The sequence below is a fragment of the Erpetoichthys calabaricus genome, chromosome 4 (assembly GCF_900747795.2).
Source record: "Erpetoichthys calabaricus chromosome 4, fErpCal1.3, whole genome shotgun sequence".
In the NCBI taxonomy this organism is placed as follows: domain Eukaryota; kingdom Metazoa; phylum Chordata; class Cladistia; order Polypteriformes; family Polypteridae; genus Erpetoichthys; species Erpetoichthys calabaricus.
In genome coordinates, this window is record NC_041397.2 from 58,216,372 (window position 1) to 58,236,046 (window position 19,675).

A 19,675-nucleotide genomic window follows, 5' to 3' on the forward strand; every position below is an offset into this window, starting at 1 on the left:
ACTATCTCCTGCCCTGCTGTCGGCCACTTCTAACACGGAATGGAAAACAATGAAATCTGCCGCACTTGTGGATGCGGTCTGTGGATTTTACTTCTGGCTAATAAATACTTTACCTGAAAATAATAAACTAGACTAATACATTCTTGATCTAAAACAATATGAGCTTTGTCTGCAACAAGTGCACTGGCTTTTTAAGATAATGAATTCGCCTTAAACAAAACGTGCAAAATGAGACCAGCGCACAGTCAACAAGTCCTTTAGTGGCGTTTTACTGGCGAAGGCCCCCAATTCTCCCGACACTCACCCCCCTAACAAACACACACACACCAACATCCCCCCTCCCTTTGTGGGGGCTAATTAACGCAATCCCTGCGCCACACTCCAGCAGCATCCCGCGGAGCCATCCGCGCGAATCGCGCTGCCTCGGCTTAATGATGCGACGGCTGCCTGGCTAGCGCTCATCATGGCGTGGCTTTGTCATCCTCGTCTGTTTCAGTTACCGGCCACCCGCATCCGCACGCTCAGCGTGACTCCGTTTCCATGAAGGAGAGGAATGTCAGCTCGTTCTGAACGCCTGCGCTCACCCGCCAGTCTTCTAACATGCATTTTACACGGAAATCGAAGAAGATCCACACGGAAGGAGGTGAGTAGAGGAGCGGCCGGAGGACAGATTACGATGTTCGGCTGTCCGGTCAGCATTAGCGGCAGGCAGCGCCATGTGCAGCTGACATGACAGACTGGGGACGCGCGCGTGTGTGTGTGTGTGCGCGAGTGTGTGCCTGTATGTGTACAGCTCACGGATTTCCCAGTAAAATCATGTCGCCCACATAACAAATCCAATTTGTAATGTGATTGGATGCGGAGTCGTTGCGGCAGCCGCTGAGGATGAATACGCAGCGCATCATCGGAGTCCCCAGCCGCTGTCCGCACTTGGGGACATCACCTTATGGTGTGCGGTCGGTAAAATAAGCAAATACGCGTGTTTATGTCAGCACGTTCTCATTTCGAGCTGGAATAATGTCCGTGCATCTTTCACCAGAGCTGCCGAAGCAGTCAGCGAGTGTTTTGTGAGCTTCTTCTCCTCCTGTGCATCCTTCTCTGCTCACAATAACCTCAGGCGGTCATGTCAGAAACGTCTTCATGTAAACTTTGCAGGTGCCTCCTCCTTCCTAATTAAACGCAGCATTTCAAAGCATTTCTATTAGTGCATGTCGGTGTTGTTTACATACTGTATATTGTCACCATTTGACAAGACGAACGGATGTAAGATGGCACTCTCACAGCGAGACATCCACAAGTGCACTGCCAGCCCCTGGTGCTGCGCAGGCTGTCGCCACCACCGCAGTGTGGGACCGAGTGCCAGACGTTCTGAGCTAAGAGGCTGGCCCACCGCCCGGCAGGTTTTGTATGACAAGGTCGCCTCTGAAGCTCTCCGATGGGGATGTGAGCTCTTCATACTTCAGATACAAATCTGAGTGTAACGGTTACAGTTAAAGCATATGAGGGGAGGTGCTGGACTGTGGTGCCAGGGTGGGATTGAGGTTCCATTATAAACGTCCTCAGCATTATCTGTCACTCTTGCTGAGTTTTTTGGCTGAGACAGCAGAGCCTGTTGAGACTGGTACATTTGCTAACATATATTTGCGAAGATACTGTATGTCAATAATTATTAACACTTTTTTGATAATTTTATTTGGGTTGGCTGTGCAGCTCTCCCCACGCAAATGTGCAGTCGTGATGTGTCTGAGCTCACAGCAGTAAAGTTTTGACCCTGACCAGTCAGTTTACACCAAAGAAGAGCAGTGAGCAGTGATCAGCTTATTATGGGCTGAAGGTGTAGCAGGGGCCAAAATTCATAGAAGGCTTTCTGCACATTATGGAGAAAGTGTTTTACCATGTTGGAGTGCTTATGAGTGAATTGAGAAGTTTAAAAATGATTGGACAAATGGTAAGCACGAACAAAGAGTAGGGCATCTGTCCACATCCACTACTGACAACAACACTGAGGAAATCCGTACCATGATTCTGACAAACCAACAACTATTTTGGACTCTGGAGCACCTTCAGTCCATCAAAATTAGATTACTGCATGTTACTCTTCTTTGGTCCACATAGAGAGCAGAGAGGCCATGTTTACTCCTAGAAAATAATGAAAATTTGACTGATCATCGACAGAACTTTACCACTGTGACCACAGACTCACCGTGCTACCACAGGTGTGCAGGGAAAGCTGTACAGCCAACCCAAACAAAATGATCACAGAAGTCACGGATTGAGGATCTTTTATTGTCATCCATATTGTATATCCATATCCATATCCATATTGTAATTTTTTTAGTTAGCCAATAAAAGCCATCATTTTGCTTGACTTCTCACTACATGTGCAGAAAAGAAATTCGGTACTCAGGTCCCAGTAATTAAACAGTGCCCACGATAACGGCATAAAAAAAAACAACTAAATAATAAAAAGTAGCCCCTTAACCGCATAGACTTTGTGATAAAGGTAGCACAGATAAACGATAAATGGAATGAAATAACATTAATAGTTAAATATAGTAAGATAACCATGGTTAAGATAAATATTATTGCAGTATGCCCTGTATTTAGCAGAAAGTAAAAAGGTAGTAGCAATAGTTTAGTACATGAGACTACTGAAACAAAATGCAAAGTGTAGTAGAAGTCGCACAGAGTGCACAGTCAGATTTAGTGATGATGTATTCATAAGTCTGATACCATCCAATAATAATAATAATACATTTTATTTATATAGCGCCTTTCCCATGCTCAAGGCGCTTTACAGAGTTTAAGAAAGAACAGCAGGGTATACAGTATATATCAAGAAGAAGAAGCTGTTCCTTCAGCTGGTACTGCCAGCCCATAAGCTGCGCAGTCTCCTGCCCGATGAGAGGGGAGCAAACAGCCCCTGTGCATGATGAGTGACGTCTTCCATAATGGAGGAGACTTTACTTCTGTACCTGCTGGTGTAAATGTCCTCGTACTGGGTAGGCTGCTGCCGACGTCCCACTGTGCAGACCTAACCACCCATTGCAGTGCTGTCCCGTCAGCAGCTGCTGTATGACACCGTAATACAGGAGGTGAGGATGCTGTCTACCTCACAACTGTAAAAGGAGGTCAGAATAGGGGGGCACAGACCAGCCTGCTTCAACCTCCTCAAGAAGTAGAGGCGCTGGTGGGCTTTCTTTACCATTCTGGCTGTATTGTAGCTCCAAGAGAGGTCGTTGGTAATAAGCACACCCAGGTATTTGAAGCAGGTGGGAATTTCAGCCTCTCCTCCATTGATGTAAAGGGAGAGTGCGAGCCCACCAAAAGTCCACAATCATTTCCTTGGTTTTCTTGACATTGATGCTAAAGTGTGGTTAGTTATTATTTAGCCTTATGTACTGTATGTGTCTTTATACATTCCTAGTTGCATCAGGACCAATTTGCAAAGGGGGCTTATGTTAGAGTCACTGAGTAAACTCCAATTTGCTCATTTAGTGCAAAATCTCAAATCTCTTTCTGCAGAGGTGAAACTATGGGCAGTATGGCTGAGACCATGGGATGGCCCTTCTTCATACTCGTGTGGCTAGTTGGCACCACCTTGAGAAGGCTGTATGTGTTACTATCACTGCTGAACTTTAGATTCCATGTGTCAATCTGCAAACCTTTTACTTAGTCTCATTGATGGTGGAGCTTTCTAAAGTACAGTAATACAATATTTTTATTATTGATTTATTTTTAGGTCTCTCCACATATATTAATTCAATATCATTTGTACTCAGTTTGATTCAAGCAACACAACAAAATACGGATTGTTTTAAATGACATTGCAATGTATGTGTTCTTAGGGAATTCTGTCTGGCCTATTTCTTTTTTCCAATAGTGAGTGTGACGTCTTAATGTGGCATTTAATTATTGAGTTACTTAAGCTACTTGTGGCAACCATAAACTTAACATACTCCTCTGTAGATTGTTTATAAAGTGTCCCGTACAGCATTATGGCTCTGTGTTTGGGACTGCTATCTCCCAGGCCCAGCCTCCTTTTTTCAAACTCCATGCCCAGTGCTGGTGGGACTTGCATGTTCTCCCCATGTCTGTCATGGTTTTTCCCTCCACACCCCCCTCTTGGAGTATGCAGGAGTGGACCCTGGGATGAGTTAGTATCCTGTCTGCTGGGGTAGACTCTGCCCCCCTGTGATGCTGAATTGGATTAAGTGAGTTATATTCCTGTTTTGCCACACAGTCTTACCCCTTTTGTGCCCTGGCTGCTGACTTAAGCCCATGTCACATTAGACGACTTTTCCCAGCGATTTTCAGTCGTAGCCTTCGTTTATATAATCTTAGCCAGTCGATACCCCTCTCCTGTGAAGTCGATCGTCGAATGTGACATATCTGTGACTAGCTAGGATAAAATCAAAAATGTTTGATTTTGTCTTTGGTCAGGGGGCGGACCCTTTATGTGCAAGAATTGAGAGCCAATGAGCTTTCTATCTGAAGCATAATGCAGAGAATGTACCTACAAGAAATAAGGAACACACGGGTTTTGGATCGCACAAATAGAAGAGAAGCTCCTCTGTCTGATGTCTCCTGTTTTATATACTAAAACAGAATGAAAAAAGGAAAACAAAGGGCTGAAACTGTGACATAATACTCCACATCTATTAACCCTTCACACAGAGCTGGTTCAGTGTCGGCTCTGTCAGGTAGCACAAGAGGCTGTGGGCCTCATGAACAGGACAGAAACGTGTCAGTCTGTTGAGTCTGACATACCATAACCGAAAGGAATAATAAAATAAAGCGCAGAGATTGTTGCTGAACTCGCTGTAGCTGTTAACCCTACAAACAAGGCCGTGTCTATCGGGCAGCACGCTACTGGCTGTCAGAAAAAGGGGTGAACATGACTGTGCTGGAAGATCGGTGCTTGACCAATAAACATGGCATGGGCTGTGATTTTCAGTCAAGTGATTTAACATGGTGCAGCAAAGAGATCAGCAACTGCGATTGACAAATCTAACATACCTAGGGTTGCCAGATTAGAAAATTAGATAGATAGATACTTTATTAATCCCAAGGGGAAATTCACATACTCCAGCAGCAGCATACTGATAAAGAAAATATTACATTAAAGAGTGATAACAATGCAGGTATACAGACAGACAATAACTTTGTATAATTTTAACGTTTACCCCCCCAGGTGGAACTGAAGAGTCGCATAGTGTGGGGGAGGAACGATCTCCTCAGTCTGTCAGTGGAGCAGGAAAGTGATAGCAGTCTGTCGCTGAAGCTGCTCCTCTGTCTGGAGATGATACTGTTCAGTGGATGCAGTGGATTCTCCATGATTGACAGGAGCCTGCTCAGTGCCTGTCGCTCTGCCACGGATGTCAAACTGTCCAGCTCCGTGCCTACAATAGAGCCTATCTTCCTCACCAGTTTGTCCAGGCGTGAGGCGTCCCTCTTCTTTATGCTGCTTCCCCAGCACACCACTGCGTAGAAGATGGCGCTCACCAAAACTGTCTGATAGAACATCTGCAGCATCTTATTGCAGATGTTGAAGGACGTCAGCCTTCTAAGGAAGTATAGTCGGCTCTGTCCTTTCTTACACAGAGCATCAGTATTGGCAGTCCAGTTCAATTTATCATCTAGCTGCACTCCCAGGTATTTATAGGTCTGCACCCTCTGCACACAGTCACCTCTGATGATCACGGGGTCCATGAGGGGCCTGGTCCTCCTAAAATCCACCACCAGCTCCTTGGTTTTGCTGGTGTTCAGTTGTAGGTGGTTTGAGTCGCACCATTTAACAAAGTCCTTGATGAGGTTCCTATACTCCTCATCCTGCCCACTCCTGATGCAGCCCATGATAACAGTGTCGTCAGCGAACTTTTGCACATAGCAGGACTCCGTTGTATTGGAAGTCTGATGTATAAAGGCTGAACAGGACCGGAGAAAGTACAGTCCCCTGCAGCGCTCCTGTGTTGCTGACCACAATGTCAGACTTGCAGTTCCCAAGACGCACATACTGAGGTCTGTCTGTAAGATAATCCACGATCCATGCCACCAGGTATGAATCTACTCCCATCTCTGTCAGCTTGTCCCTAAAGAGCAGAGATTGGATGGTGTTGAAGGCGCTAGAGAAGTCCAGAAACATCATTCTTGATTCTGTCCAAGTATGAGAGGGATCGGTGTAGCATGTAGATGATGGCATCCTCCGCTCCCACCTTCTCCTGGTATGCGAGCTGCAGAGGGTCAAGGGCGTGGCGGACCTGTGGCCTTAGGTGGTGAAGCAGCAGCCGCTCCATGGTCTTCATCACATGTGTCGTCAGAGCGACAGGCCGGAAGTCGTTCAGCTCACTAGGACGTGATATCTTAGAAATATTGGACACTCTTAAAATCTCTTTCTATATTACTATATATATAAATTTAGGGATCCTACTCACAATAACTTTATAAGCAAACCCTTTTCACATGGAAAATATTGCACAATCAATGGGAAAATTTTCTCAGCATTGTGATTATTGCATCTGTAGATATGCCATAAAAAGAAGAGTTATTTATATCTGTAACAATCTCTGCAATACTACATGGAGCCACAACATTTTTTATTATTGCAGCACATTTAGTCCTAGCACTTGAAAATTTGCTTGCAATTTTAGAATCAGGAAATACTGTTGGTAGTAGTACATTGTACAGTCATTTGAACTGAATGACTGATGATGATGGACAGTATGGAAGGTCGTTGCAACTTCTGCGGCTATTATTTTACTTTCTTCATCTGTGTTTTTCTTGATCAAGAAGTTTGTTATTTTCCCAGCTTCTTTTGTAGTAGAGGCAATACAACGCTTGTGCTTTGCTGTTTCTATATGTTGCTTGATATCAGACTTCCCGTCATGTTCAGTACTGAAAGTGCAATTACATACACTTCAAAACAGCTTCTGCCTTGTTTGATAAATGTCCATTCGCTGGAATATTCATCACAAAATCTACATTTACGTTTTGGCATCTTGGGATGGATGGATGGATTAGTTTTTAAGTTAGAAAAAAAGTGGGCCGTGGCAAGTAGTAACAACACACTTTGCTGACAGTCACTGTATATTGCAATGCTGATCCAGAACTGCACAGCAGTGCGGCTGGAGAACAAAATGGTAAGAGTGTCGCTGTCCTCAGCCAGCCATAGCAACTGAACAAGTTGCAAACAGGCAGCAAACACGAGTTTTCTCATTACATTTGGGTTATTTTCATCAAGAGAATCTGAGAAAAGAGTATAATTACTTATAAAGTTACAACTAAGTACCGTAAGAAGGTAGTAAAATATATTTTTATTAGGTAAATTGAAAATGAACTAAATAAGGGACATTTGGGTGGCCCTGAAAGGTCAGTATGGGACAGGGGACAAAATGATCAAATATGGGACCGTATATAAGGGACGTCTGGCAACCCTAGACATACCCCACAATAAAAGTTGCATAATGTGAGATCGGCTTTACAGTTGTCTGTGCAAACCCACTTGCATCTCAGCCTGTCTTCATTACTGCCATATTTGTAATTAAAGCATATCAAATTAGAAGGCAGTTCCTTAATGCTTCCAGTAATCGCTGAATAAATCCTGGATTAACAACGTAATTAGCTTTCTAAAACCATTTCATGTCACTTATTTTTGGATTTATTTGTAATTGTTTTGATCAGGGCTACTTTTGAAGGTGCTGCATTTTCTCTTCTGATTGCTCATCAGTTTCTTTCATTGCTGATTTCATTTAAGACATTTTAACGATATACTGTACCCTAACGGGGACCTGCTTCTGTTTGGCCCTAAAACAGTTCTTAGCTTATAAGTAATGAGTACAAAAATATTGATTAAGCTTCTATCTGACATTGATTTCAGAGTGTGCAGCACAATGGTATCATAATTATTTTGAAAGGAAAATGTCGATATCCTTTTTGCTGCCTTTTATCTACTAACAAGAACTTTTTTTTATCTGCTACACACTGCAGATTTTTTAAAACCATGTTTGATGCCATCTTCAGTTTGTTGTGCAGTTTTATTTGGCTGGAATTGGGGAGCATACATAACAATAAAGATCCACATAAAGCACAAGCAGATGGATTCACTCCAGTCCTGGCACACACGGGCTCACACTCTCACTGTCCGTCAGGTGTCTGGCATGATTGTGAGAAGCCTCTGCTTGTTGTGATTCTTTAATTATAATGCACTAAAACTGGCTCTCAAATTAATGTTTTTTAAATGTTTAATGCCTGTCACCTGAAAATGCTTTAACTGTCAGACCCCATTACAACTTGCAACTTTGCACCAATTGCATTAGGTGGTAGATCTCTCTCGATAAAAGAATATTATAAGCCAAAATGATAATTTTTGTATCTACTACTCACCTTGTGTTGTTTGTAGTGATAAACAAAAGAAAATGTATATATCATGTTTTCACAGAGATAATAAAATCCTTGATACAACTGACTACAAGAAGACATATCTTGAACAACAGCAAACTATATTGAAACGTTCAAGAAAAAAATCTCCGATCTTTCACATTGCATAATCTAAATGTCAAGTATCCAAATTCTGTTAAAAAAATATCTCCGGAAAGTTGTGTCTTGTGTGACAGTGAAGCAGACTGAAACGACATTGAGCTTTTAATCTGAAGACCCACCTCACCTATCATTCATTGGTCAGTAGTCCTGTCACTGATAGCTCATTCATTGCCTGCCATGGTGCTTCATGTGATATTAACATTGCAGAGCACAGTCTGAGAGAGGTGTACAGTTAGAGATTAAAAGTTAAAGAGAAGTGAGCGAGGACATCAGGTAGAGTGTGTCACATATTTGTGCTTATCTGAAGTGCATCAGCAAGCCAAAAGTCAGTCAATAAACCAGTGCAGTTTCACAAACTGCTTTTCAAAAACTTAGAAATGTGGCGTTGAATGCCAATGTAATAACCAATGAGCGAGGAGTGAAGTGCGACTTCAGTTAGAAAGTTCAAGCTTATATAAATATGCTTCACTGTCGTGCCCGAGAAATTCTACCATTATTTTATCAAAACTACAGTACATATGTTGGTGATGTTGTCCAAATATGGCATTTGGATTATGCAACACAAATAATTTGAAAATTTGTCTTGGATGTTTTGATGGTTTTTTCTTTGTTTGAGCTAAGCCCTTATAGAAGCCCTTTACAGGAACATTGTTATCTCCTTTATCCAAGAAAATAAAAGATCAAAATTTTTTTTGCCTATCACTACAACTCTGGTGTAGCAAAAAGTTAAAAGTGTGTCACTGTGATCTGTGAGGTTTATTCCACAGTACATTATGTTAATTGAAACAGGAAACTAAGGCCATGAATTGACTCAGCTGAAAAACTCTAAACTGTGCAAACCAGCTGACAGGGAGGAAATATAACTGCCATGTTAGCAACCTGACAGGGTGATGGGAAGTGGAGACAACTTTGGCAGGCCATTAAAAGAGACTCAGTGTACCCCGTGGTGTGACGGTCAGTTTATGGTCAACAGTTACTGTATCCATCCATCCATTTTCCAACCCACTGAATCCGAACACAGGGTCACGGGGGTCTGCTGGAGCCAATCCCAGCCAACACAGGGCACAAGGCAGGGACCAATCCCGGGCAGGGTGCCAACCCACCGCAGCAGTTACTGTATGCTACTTCTATTTAAGTTATGCCAGCCAAAGATTGTAGCCTATATTTGACAAGTGCATGTTCTTATTTTGGAACCTGAGAAAAGTTTAAAGCCCTGGCAACTGCAATGGGCATTAGAGCTCACCTATGGATGGACAGAAGACATCACTCCTGCTCGTGCCTAGGAACCATGTTACCTGCACTCTTGAAGTGGCCAGAGCCGATTGCCATTCAGCCCTTAAAACTGTCTGTGTGTGTATGTGTGCATAAGATACAACTCTTCATTGGGAAGAAACACTACTTTTCCCTGATGGCAACACGAATTAGACGATCTACAAGTCTCCAACTTAAAGTTTAAAGCCAAACAATATCTACATACTTCTGTCATATCACCTAAGTCCATATATTCAATCTCTTTACACTGTTCCATTATTTCACAGAGTAACTGTCTCGCGGGACTTGAAATTATCTCTCTGAAAATGTCTCGTCTCATCTCTCTGAAAGTCTTGTCTTGTCCCAAGATTTTTTTATATAATAGAGAGAAAGTTCAAATGAAAGCAGGTAGAGATACTAATATCAGAAATATTTTCTGAAACACGTTTTTGACACTTGTACCTTGGTTTGGATCACCACAAACAACAACTGACACGTCCATTTGGCGATATCCCATTCATAATCGCTTGGCAGACTTGATGGATTGTAATGCCGTGTTCATTTCTGTTGTCTATTTCTGTTTATCAGTTTGGACCGCGGACCACAGATGTGCTGTCAATGAGAGTCATCCAAGTAAGAAGGCCAAGTTTTGCGGTTCACATGCTAAGTTATTGCCAGTGTTTTTGAAATGTAGATTTGGGCTTTTTACTTTTACCTACTTGGTGTTAACCCCAAACGTGACTTGGAATTCTGCGTAATTACAGTTAACCACAAGTCAGATTCAGAGTGAAGTTTAAGGAACAGATTTACAGTTTTAAACCCAAATAACGCTCAGGACAGTATTCTCATACCATCTAGTGCAGGGATCTCAAACTCCAATCCTGGAGGGCCTCTGTGGCTGCAGATTTTTATTCTAACTCTTTTTAAATTAGTGACCTGTTTTTGCAATCTAATTAACTTCTTTTGAGTTAATTTTAATTGACTTGTTTTTTAAGATTTGTTCCCAGGAATTTCTGCATCTTTCTTTTGAATTGCTTCATTTCTTTCCTTAAACTCCAGTTTCACTCCAACCAGTTGCTTAATTAGGCACCGAGTCTTGTTGTTAATTAAACCCGTTCTTTAATTCCATGGCTTGTTGCTGCTCTCATTGTGCAATAGCAGACATTTTCAAAATTGTTGATTTTTTCTTTACTTTTGTAAGAACACTGTTTTGTGGACCTGAGCAAATCCACATTCCTGAGACCTCCATCCTTTTTATTATGAGATATTGTATGATTGACACAGTTTGCTGGTCATGTTTTGGTTCATTTTGTATCTCATTATTGTTTGGCTGCTAATTAAGGAAAGAGAAAACAATTACTATATTGGGTCTGAGTTGATTAAAATTAATTCAAAATAAGTTTAAGTAGCAGCAAAAACAGGTCACTAATTAAGAAAAGGGTTAGAATGAAAACCTTCAGCCACAATGGCTCTCCAGGACTGGAGTTTGAGATCGTTGATCTTGTGGATCAAATAACATTATGCTGCAAAACAAAACATGCATATTTCTATGGGTGTAAACATAACACTAGGGGGATACAGGAATGCTCTATCAAAAATGATGAATATTTATGTGTTACTTACCTTAAGTTGTTTGTAGTGATGGCTAAGAGAAAAATTTTAATCTCATGTTTTCATGAAGAGCAGAAATAACAAATTTTCTGATTAAAGGAGCTTTGAAAGGGACTAGCAGGGGCAAATGTGGAAAGACAGCAAACATTATTAAAGTGTCCATGAAAATATCTCAAGTTACTGGTGTTACATAATCCACATGGCAGTTATTCAATCATATTCTCACTACATCCAAATTACATGTGTATTTTTCTAAATACTGTTGAGTGAATACTTGCGGAAAATTAGAGTAATGCATGAAAGTGAAATCCGTAGAAGGCTTTCTGCACGGTATAGGGACAGTGTTTTATGGCTGCGAAGTGTTAAGAAATGGATTGAGAAGTGGTCAGAGTAGTGTTACGCACAAAGAAAGAGCGAAACTCCCCTGCGTGTTCTCTATAGACAACTACATTGAGCAAGTCTGTATTATGATTCAGTGCAAACCAAAAATGAATTTGGCACCTTTGATACTCCTTCAGCTCATAAAAAGCAGATCACTGCTTACTGCACTTTTTTGGAGCGGCCATGCTAACTACTAGAAATATAGCAGTTCTGACTACTGACACAACATGTTTCCACAATTGTGTGGGGAAAAGCTGTACAGCCTAATTAAAATAAAATTATCACAAAAGTATTGACTGTATATAAAAACCTTCCTCCTTCCATATGTTTACCATAACTGCAGGTTTTTTTTTTCTCCATGTTTAAAACCACGTGTAAAAGTTTTTCTGGTGTCAATTAGGTTATTGTGGCCGCACTGGTAAAGTTCAGCTTCCCCCCATATTTTTATCTTTTCCATCATCTATTATTTGTGCACGTCACCACATGCTATTTTTCCCTGTCACTCAGACCTCCCCATTGACACTCTCCAAAACATATCGATAGCTAACCGTGGTGCCTAAAAATTTTATTGGCCTTGCCACATTTCCAAAATATGCTTTTCCCCCTTTTTTTCATCTGGACCCTTTTTCTGAAAAATTTAAAGGAGTTGCAAGGTGTTGCCAAACTGTTAGGGAGCTGAATATGATTTGTAAAAGCTGTCAGAAATATAGTAGTAGCTGATTGCAAGTGAAGGGGGCAGCGAAAAAACAGACAGCTGAAAGTGTGCCTAACTTCAGCCTTGTGATCATTTCAGACTTAAGGGGAAAATATTATTTAAAAATAATTACCAGCAAGCCCTTTCACAAACAAATTGTGTGAAAAAGTAAATATTGAGCTGTTTTAACTGAATGTGTGCCTAACTTCAGCCTTGTGATCATTTCAGACTTAAGGGGAAAATATTATTTAAAAATAATTACCAGCAAGCCCTTTCACAAACAAATTGTGTGAAAAAGTAAATATTGAGCTGTTTTAATGTGTAACTTTGTCTAATACCAGCTCATCTTCAGGCCTTTGAAATGACAACAAGCCCTCGAGTTCCTTTCTCTTGCTCATCACATTGCCACTAAAGATCACGTGACTGACCAACATATTCACACACGGAACCGATAGAATACACATACAAAGCTGCGACAGAGTGCATATGTAAAACTAGTGTGTATCGTATGCAAAACACACATAAAACCACCATGTTAGACTAGCACACCAGTAGTACAGTATATGAACACAAGCCACTATAGTTCATATGCAAACTGAGAGCATACGAGCGTAAACCAATGCAGTTTACTTACAAACCAATAACAAATGCACTGGAACTAATGATATACAGTACATGTGCAAATCAATATAGTTCATATGTATTACATGTAGGAAGTAGAAATGTTAGGTCTGAATACACAATAGGTGGTCTGAAAATCGAAAGTACACCTTATGAAAAGGATTTAGGAATCGTAGTGGACTTGTCACTATCAACCACCACACAGTGTTCAGAAGCCATTAAGAAGGCAAATAAAATGTTAGGTAATATAACACGATGTGAGGAGTACAAGTCCAAGGAGGTTCTGCTCAAGCTTTATAATGCACTGGTGAGGCCTCATCTGGAGTACTGTGTGCAGTTTTGGTTCTCCAGGCTACAAAAAGGACATAGCAGCGCTAGAAAAGGTCCAGAGAAGAGCGACTAGGCTGATTCCAGGGCTACAGGGGATGAATTATGAGGAAAGATTAAAAGAGCTAAGCCTATACAGTTTAAGCAAAACAAGATTAAAAGGAGACATGATTGAAGTGTTTAAAATTATGAAGGGAATTAGTACAGTGGATCGAAACTGTTATTTTAAAATGAGTTCATCAAGAACATGGGGACATAGTTGGAAACTTGTTCAGGGTAAATTTCGCACAAACATTAGGATGTTTTTCTTTACACAGAGAACCATAGACACTTGGAATAAGCTACCAAGTAGTGTGGTAGACAGTAGGACTTTAAGGACTTTCAAAACTCGACTTGATGTTTTTTTAGAAGAATTAATTGGATAGCTTTGTTAGGCTGAATGGCCTGTTCCCATCTTGATTGTTCTGTTGTTCAAACAAGCAGTATACAGATACAATACGATGTAGTTAAACCAATAGTGTTCACTTGTAAACCAATAGATTACACACAAAAACATACAATTTGTTGCCTGTTTGACCCCTGATAGTGTCAAAACAGTAAAAGCATGTAAAAGAATTAAAACTGACCTTTCATTTTGCATTACTTTAGATTAGATCATCCATTTTCCAATCCCATTTTATCCAGGGGTCCAAAGACACATTTTGTACAAGTTAGGAATAATCCCTGAATGGGTCTCGTCTATCTGAAGGTTTGCTCACTCACACAGAGCCAGTTTAGAGATTCCAGCTAATCTGGAATGCAAAGAGAAAATCTTCCACAGACATGGGGAGAACAAGGCAACTTCATACAGCAAAAACAACTCAAGCTCCTGTAGATCTGAGATAGAAAAACTAACCACTGTGCCACCCTTCTGCCCCTCCGACAATCCCTCTGTCTTTATTTTATCAAGCTTTGATCATAGAGAGCACCCACACATGACAAGATTAGAATAGAAAGCAAAGCAAAACACGTCAGACCCAAGGAAAACTGTGGAGCCTGCAGACATCCTGAAGTCAAAATGTGATGCTCTCTTTATATTCCCCTTTATGTTCTAATTTTGGATTTCTCCTCACTCCACTTCATTTTGAAAGTGAATGATTTTACATGACTAAATGATTAATGTCTCACTAGACGCTGAACTTATGGTGCTTATCCCACGTTCTTTTGGAGGAGGAGATTTTTGCCCGAGCCTAATCCTAAATGACTCATTAACACTAATACAGCAAAAGCCTTACGCTGCACATGCGTACCCTCGCAGACGTACAAAAGGGAATGGAAATTCCCTGGGGAACCCTGCTAACCTGCTTTTGTTTTCGCGTGTAACTCAAATGAGTCTGTTTACCCAGTCCCTTTGTATCTCGCAGGTGCGTAGAGACAAAGCAGATAGCCCAGGCCTTTATGACAAGAATGTCTCCACAATATTGACTTAAGGGAGCACCTGTTTTGTTTGAAGGCTATATATATATATATATATATATATATATATATATATATATATATATATATATATATACACCTATAATAAGCAATAAAGATCTAAAAATGTTACACGATGCTCAGTATTCACGGGACAAGTGCCATGTGAAGGGCATTACAATGCTACTATAATGCTGGGTGAGCACTGCTGTTACACATGGCTATGTGTGGTAGTGCTGATCAAAACTCCTTAGCTTGGATGGAGACTTATCTCCTTATTTCAGAGTCAATCCACTTTCCATTTTCTTCATATTGGTCCATTCATGTTCGTAATGTATGACCATTACAGCATTTTGACAACTAGAAGGCAGTGTGGGCCCACAAGGTTTCTGACTGAATTCCTGCCTCAGCCTCCCTATGTGGGCCAAAACAAATCACGTAAGCCCTCTGTGCTTCAACTGTAAAAAAAAAAAGTAGTGTTTTACTATAGCCAGTGTTTCACCCCTGGTTTAATCCTACTTTCTTTTTATAATTCTCATTATCTGAACGGGTTACGTTCCTGAAAAACCCTGTGGAAATGAAAACCACAGATATTGATGCATTGATCATATGGGAAACATAGGGTTAGTTTCTAATGGATTCTATTTACAATACAGTTTTGCTACCTGTTACCATAAACATATAATTTTGTGTACCTAAAAGCAGCAAAGCTCATCACAATGTGTCTTGTCTCGTGCAGGTGCACCAACTCACCTCTCTCAACCACAAGGATTGGTAATAATCCTTCCTTAGGTTCACCTATGGAAACCTTGTTCGGGACTTTTGCTTCCAATACATCGTAATGTTCGATCACCGTCTTGGTGCTCCGCCAGAGTCCACAAGCGATCCTGATCTAAGGGTATAGAGCTGGTCCACTGTTCCGCGACCAGGACGAAAACCACACTGTTCCTCCTGAATCCGAGGCTTGACTATCCAACGGACCCTCCTCTCCAGGACCCCTGAATAGACTTTTCCAGGGAGGCTGAGGAGTGTGATCCCTCTGTAGTTGGAACACACCCTCCGATCCCCCTTCTTAAAGAGGGGGACCACCACCCCGGTCTGCCAATCCAGAGGCACTGTCCCTGATGTCCATGCGATGTTGCAGAGGCGTGTTAGCCAAGACAGTCCTACAACATCCAGAGTCTTGAGGAACTCCGGGCGTATCTCATCCACCCCCGGGGCCCTGCCACCAAGGAGTTTTTTGACCATCTCGGTGACCTCAGTCCCAGAGATGGGGGAGCCCACCTCTGAGTCCCCAGGCTCTGCTTCCTCATTGGAAGGCATGTTAATGGGATTGAGGAGGTCTTCGAAGTATTCCCCCCCACCGACCCACAACGTCCCGAGTCGAGGTCAGCAGCGCACCATCCCCACCATATACAGTGTTGACACTGCACTGCTTCCCCTTCCTGAGACGCCGGATGGTGGACCAGAATCTCCTCGAAGCCGTCCGAAAGTCGTTTTCCATGGCCTCCCCAAACTCCTCCCACGCCCGAGTTTTTGCCTCAGCAACCACCAAAGCCGCATTCCGCTTGGCCTGCCGGTACCTATCAGCTGCCTCCGGGGTCCCACAGGACAAAAGGGTCCTGTAGGACTCCTTCTTCAGCTTGACGGCATCCTTCACCGCCGGTGTCCACCAGCGGGTTCGGGGATTGCCGCCACGACAGGCACCGACCACCTTACGGCCACAGCTCCGGTCAGCTGCCTCAACAATAGAGGCATGGAACATGACCCATTCGGACTCAATGTCCCCCACCTCCCTCGGGATGTGGTCGAAGTTCTGCCGGAGGTGGGAGTTGAAGCTACTTCTGACAGGGGGCTCTGCCAGACGTTCCCAGCAGACCCTCACAACACGTTTGGGCCTACCACGCCTGACCGGCATCCTCCCCCACCATCGAAGCCAACTCACCACCAGGTGGTGATCAGTTGACAGCTCCGCCCCTCTCTTCACCCGAGTGTCCAAGACATGTGGCCGCAAGTCCGACGACACGACCACAAAGTCGATCATCGAACTGAGGTCTAGGGTGTCCTGGTGCCAAGTGCACATATGAACACCCCTATGCTTGAACTCACAAACATTAACACAGCTTTTATGAAACCCATACCCAATAGCATATAACTGAGACATATGCATTGCATGATGGACTACAAACGCTAATGCTAAGGTCTACGTTGATTACTTAGATTTTTTAACCCATCTTAGACGAGTAGCACAGCTATTCCACTTGAATAAAAGGATAAGTTTCTGTGTGTCTGCCCTGCTGCTATGCCTGTCATTCCAATAGATGGAACATCACAAACATTTGGAGTAGTAAAATGCATTGCATTTATCATTCTAATAGATTACATTACATTAACTTATTTGGCTGACACCTTACGGTATTTTGATACAATTGGTTATATTTCTTTTTGGTTTTCTAATTGGAGCACTGTCAGGTCAAGTGAGTTGCTCATGGTCACACAATGTCAGTAGAAGGAGCTGAACCCATAAAAATCAGAGTTTGAAGTCCAAAGCCTTATCCAGTACATCACACTGCCTGATGGTGCATCACAAACATTAATACTGCTTTTACGAATTGCATACCAAATGGCACATAACAGAGACATATGCATTGCAAGGGGCACAGTAAACGTTAAGCCTAAGGTGTACATTGATTAATTAGATTTGAACTCGTCTTAGACAGACAGCACAGTTAGGACCCAATAAATATACAGTACAAGCTTTTGACCTGAGAAATTGAAAGCTTGGGTTTTTGGGATACTTTACCCTGGTTTGCTCAAACTTAACTGGGACATTTACTGGCATATTCCTGGCATACTCTGTTTGTATCTGTTATCTGCATTAAATAACATGCATGTTTATAATGTGAAACTGTTTTACTAAATAAAACAATGACAATCAATAAAAATAAAGGAGCAGTCTAAATAAATGTTAGAATTTCTACGTTTTTTCCGAAGTAAATCAAAGCCTAGCACACACCCTTCATATATATTTGTTGTTAAATATGACTCAAAATATAAGAAATTATTGTAGTGTAGATGTTAGGTGCTGCTGACTGGTACAAAACTCCAAAAAGACAGCCTTGATGTACCGGTAGTTCTTGGGTGACAGTGACAGGTACAGTGGCAGGCAATGATTAATGAAGCAGTCTCTCCCAGTTTGGTGACAGCTTGTCTACTAGGCACTTGAACCCTTACCAAGAACAGATTGCCTTAAAGTTTGTTCAAGTAGAGCTGACTGTGCTTGTTAAATATCATTCATTTGATTCTGTTTTCGAAGTTAAAAAACATTCTGTCACATTCTATGGTTGAAACCGCAAACTTTTTAAACTTAACTAATTGGGAATTTAGCAAAACACACAATGTTAGGCATAGAATATATTTGACCATTTACTGATTTGAAGTGGCTTGATTGATATAAACTGTTATTTAATGTCACATAGGTATAGAATACAGTCATAACTGCACAATGTGCACATACCCATACCAGCTGTTTGCTAATATTATTATTTTTTTAACCTGAAAAGTGCACTGACAAAATTTACAAGCAATGCCACAAACTCTGTGTCTGTTTTGAACTGCTCACTGTGAAATGTTTTTTCTACTCTCTTAAAATATTTTTTAGAACAATATATTTGTGAATTTGGACTGCTGTTTCTCTAGCACCTCCTGTGCAGGCTCTTTGCAGTTATACATTTCCTGAATGTAATGATTAATTAGTCACAGAGCTGCAAGATTATTTTATTTATCAACCTCTCACCTCCAGCTTGTTACCGGCACGCGGCTCCTGGCAGCCCTGGCAGTTGCACAGCACAACACCATACGCCACATCATAACTATCTCACTCCTGACGAGCTCAAGTTGATAGTGGCCATCAGGAGCCTGTGAGCCACACAGATTGGACAGAACATGTCTCATGCTTTGTGAGTAGCAACATTACAAGCTTCAATGATCCATCACAAAATATATATGTTAAAAAATCCAACAAATGAAATGTATATTCTTTCTCTACTTTCTGGTTTTTGATTCTACCGTTTTTGTCTCTGACTTTGATTACTGGATTACAATTAGGCCTTGGTGATTAGGATTTGGTCTTTATGGTTTCAGCACATTCCTGGTTTGACAAATGTTTCATCTCCTGGCCCTCTTCTCACCTTCAGGTAAAACAGTGCCATGGGTGAACATACATTAATTAAGTTATTCCTCAGTTGAAGAATTTTTCCCATGGCTGTGTTATTTTTCCCCTCAATCTTGCATTTTTGGTGTGTGTGTTTTTTTTTACTTTAATTTTATGAGTAAGTGTAGTATTTTATCACTTTATTTGTTTGTTAATTATTATTTTTACCATTTTGGTACCTGATGGTAGCTGTCGTTTTGTGATTAGGTTACTAAGACACGAGTACTGTTTATTCATGCATATTGTTGCTTTTTATGAGTACTTTTGTGCTGTGTGTTCCTGAAATAGTTTTTGTTTACTTTCTTTTTTGTATTATATACTGTAAGTCTCTAATTAGCATTGTCACATCTATTAAACATTTGCTATTTTATGTCAGTTCTGTTTATTTCCTTTGTCTGTATTGTACAGTACTGCTCCTGGTGTTTGGCTGTCATTCTTGGATTCCAGTTTGCTCTTCGTTTGCTTTTTTTACTTTTCTTATTACAATACAATACAATACAATTTATTTTTGTATAGCCCAAAATCACACAAGAAGTGCCGCAATGGGCTTTAACAGGCCCTGCCTCTCGACAGTCCCCCAGCCT

General features: G+C 41.4%; 1 protein-coding gene across 2 annotated transcripts in view; it reads left to right on the forward strand.

Annotated features, from left to right (window-relative positions):
* Window positions 1–374: 374 nt before the first annotated feature.
* The window catches only part of atp8a2 (ATPase phospholipid transporting 8A2), a 429,846-nt gene continuing 410,545 nt past the window's right edge, over window positions 375–19,675 (forward strand). For both annotated transcript variants that reach the window (XM_051926384.1, XM_028799509.2), the window contains exon 1: window positions 375–643. In XM_051926384.1, coding sequence (XP_051782344.1) covers window positions 601–643 — 43 coding nt within the window. In that variant the 5' untranslated portion in view covers window positions 375–600. The remainder of the gene's footprint in view (window positions 644–19,675) is intronic.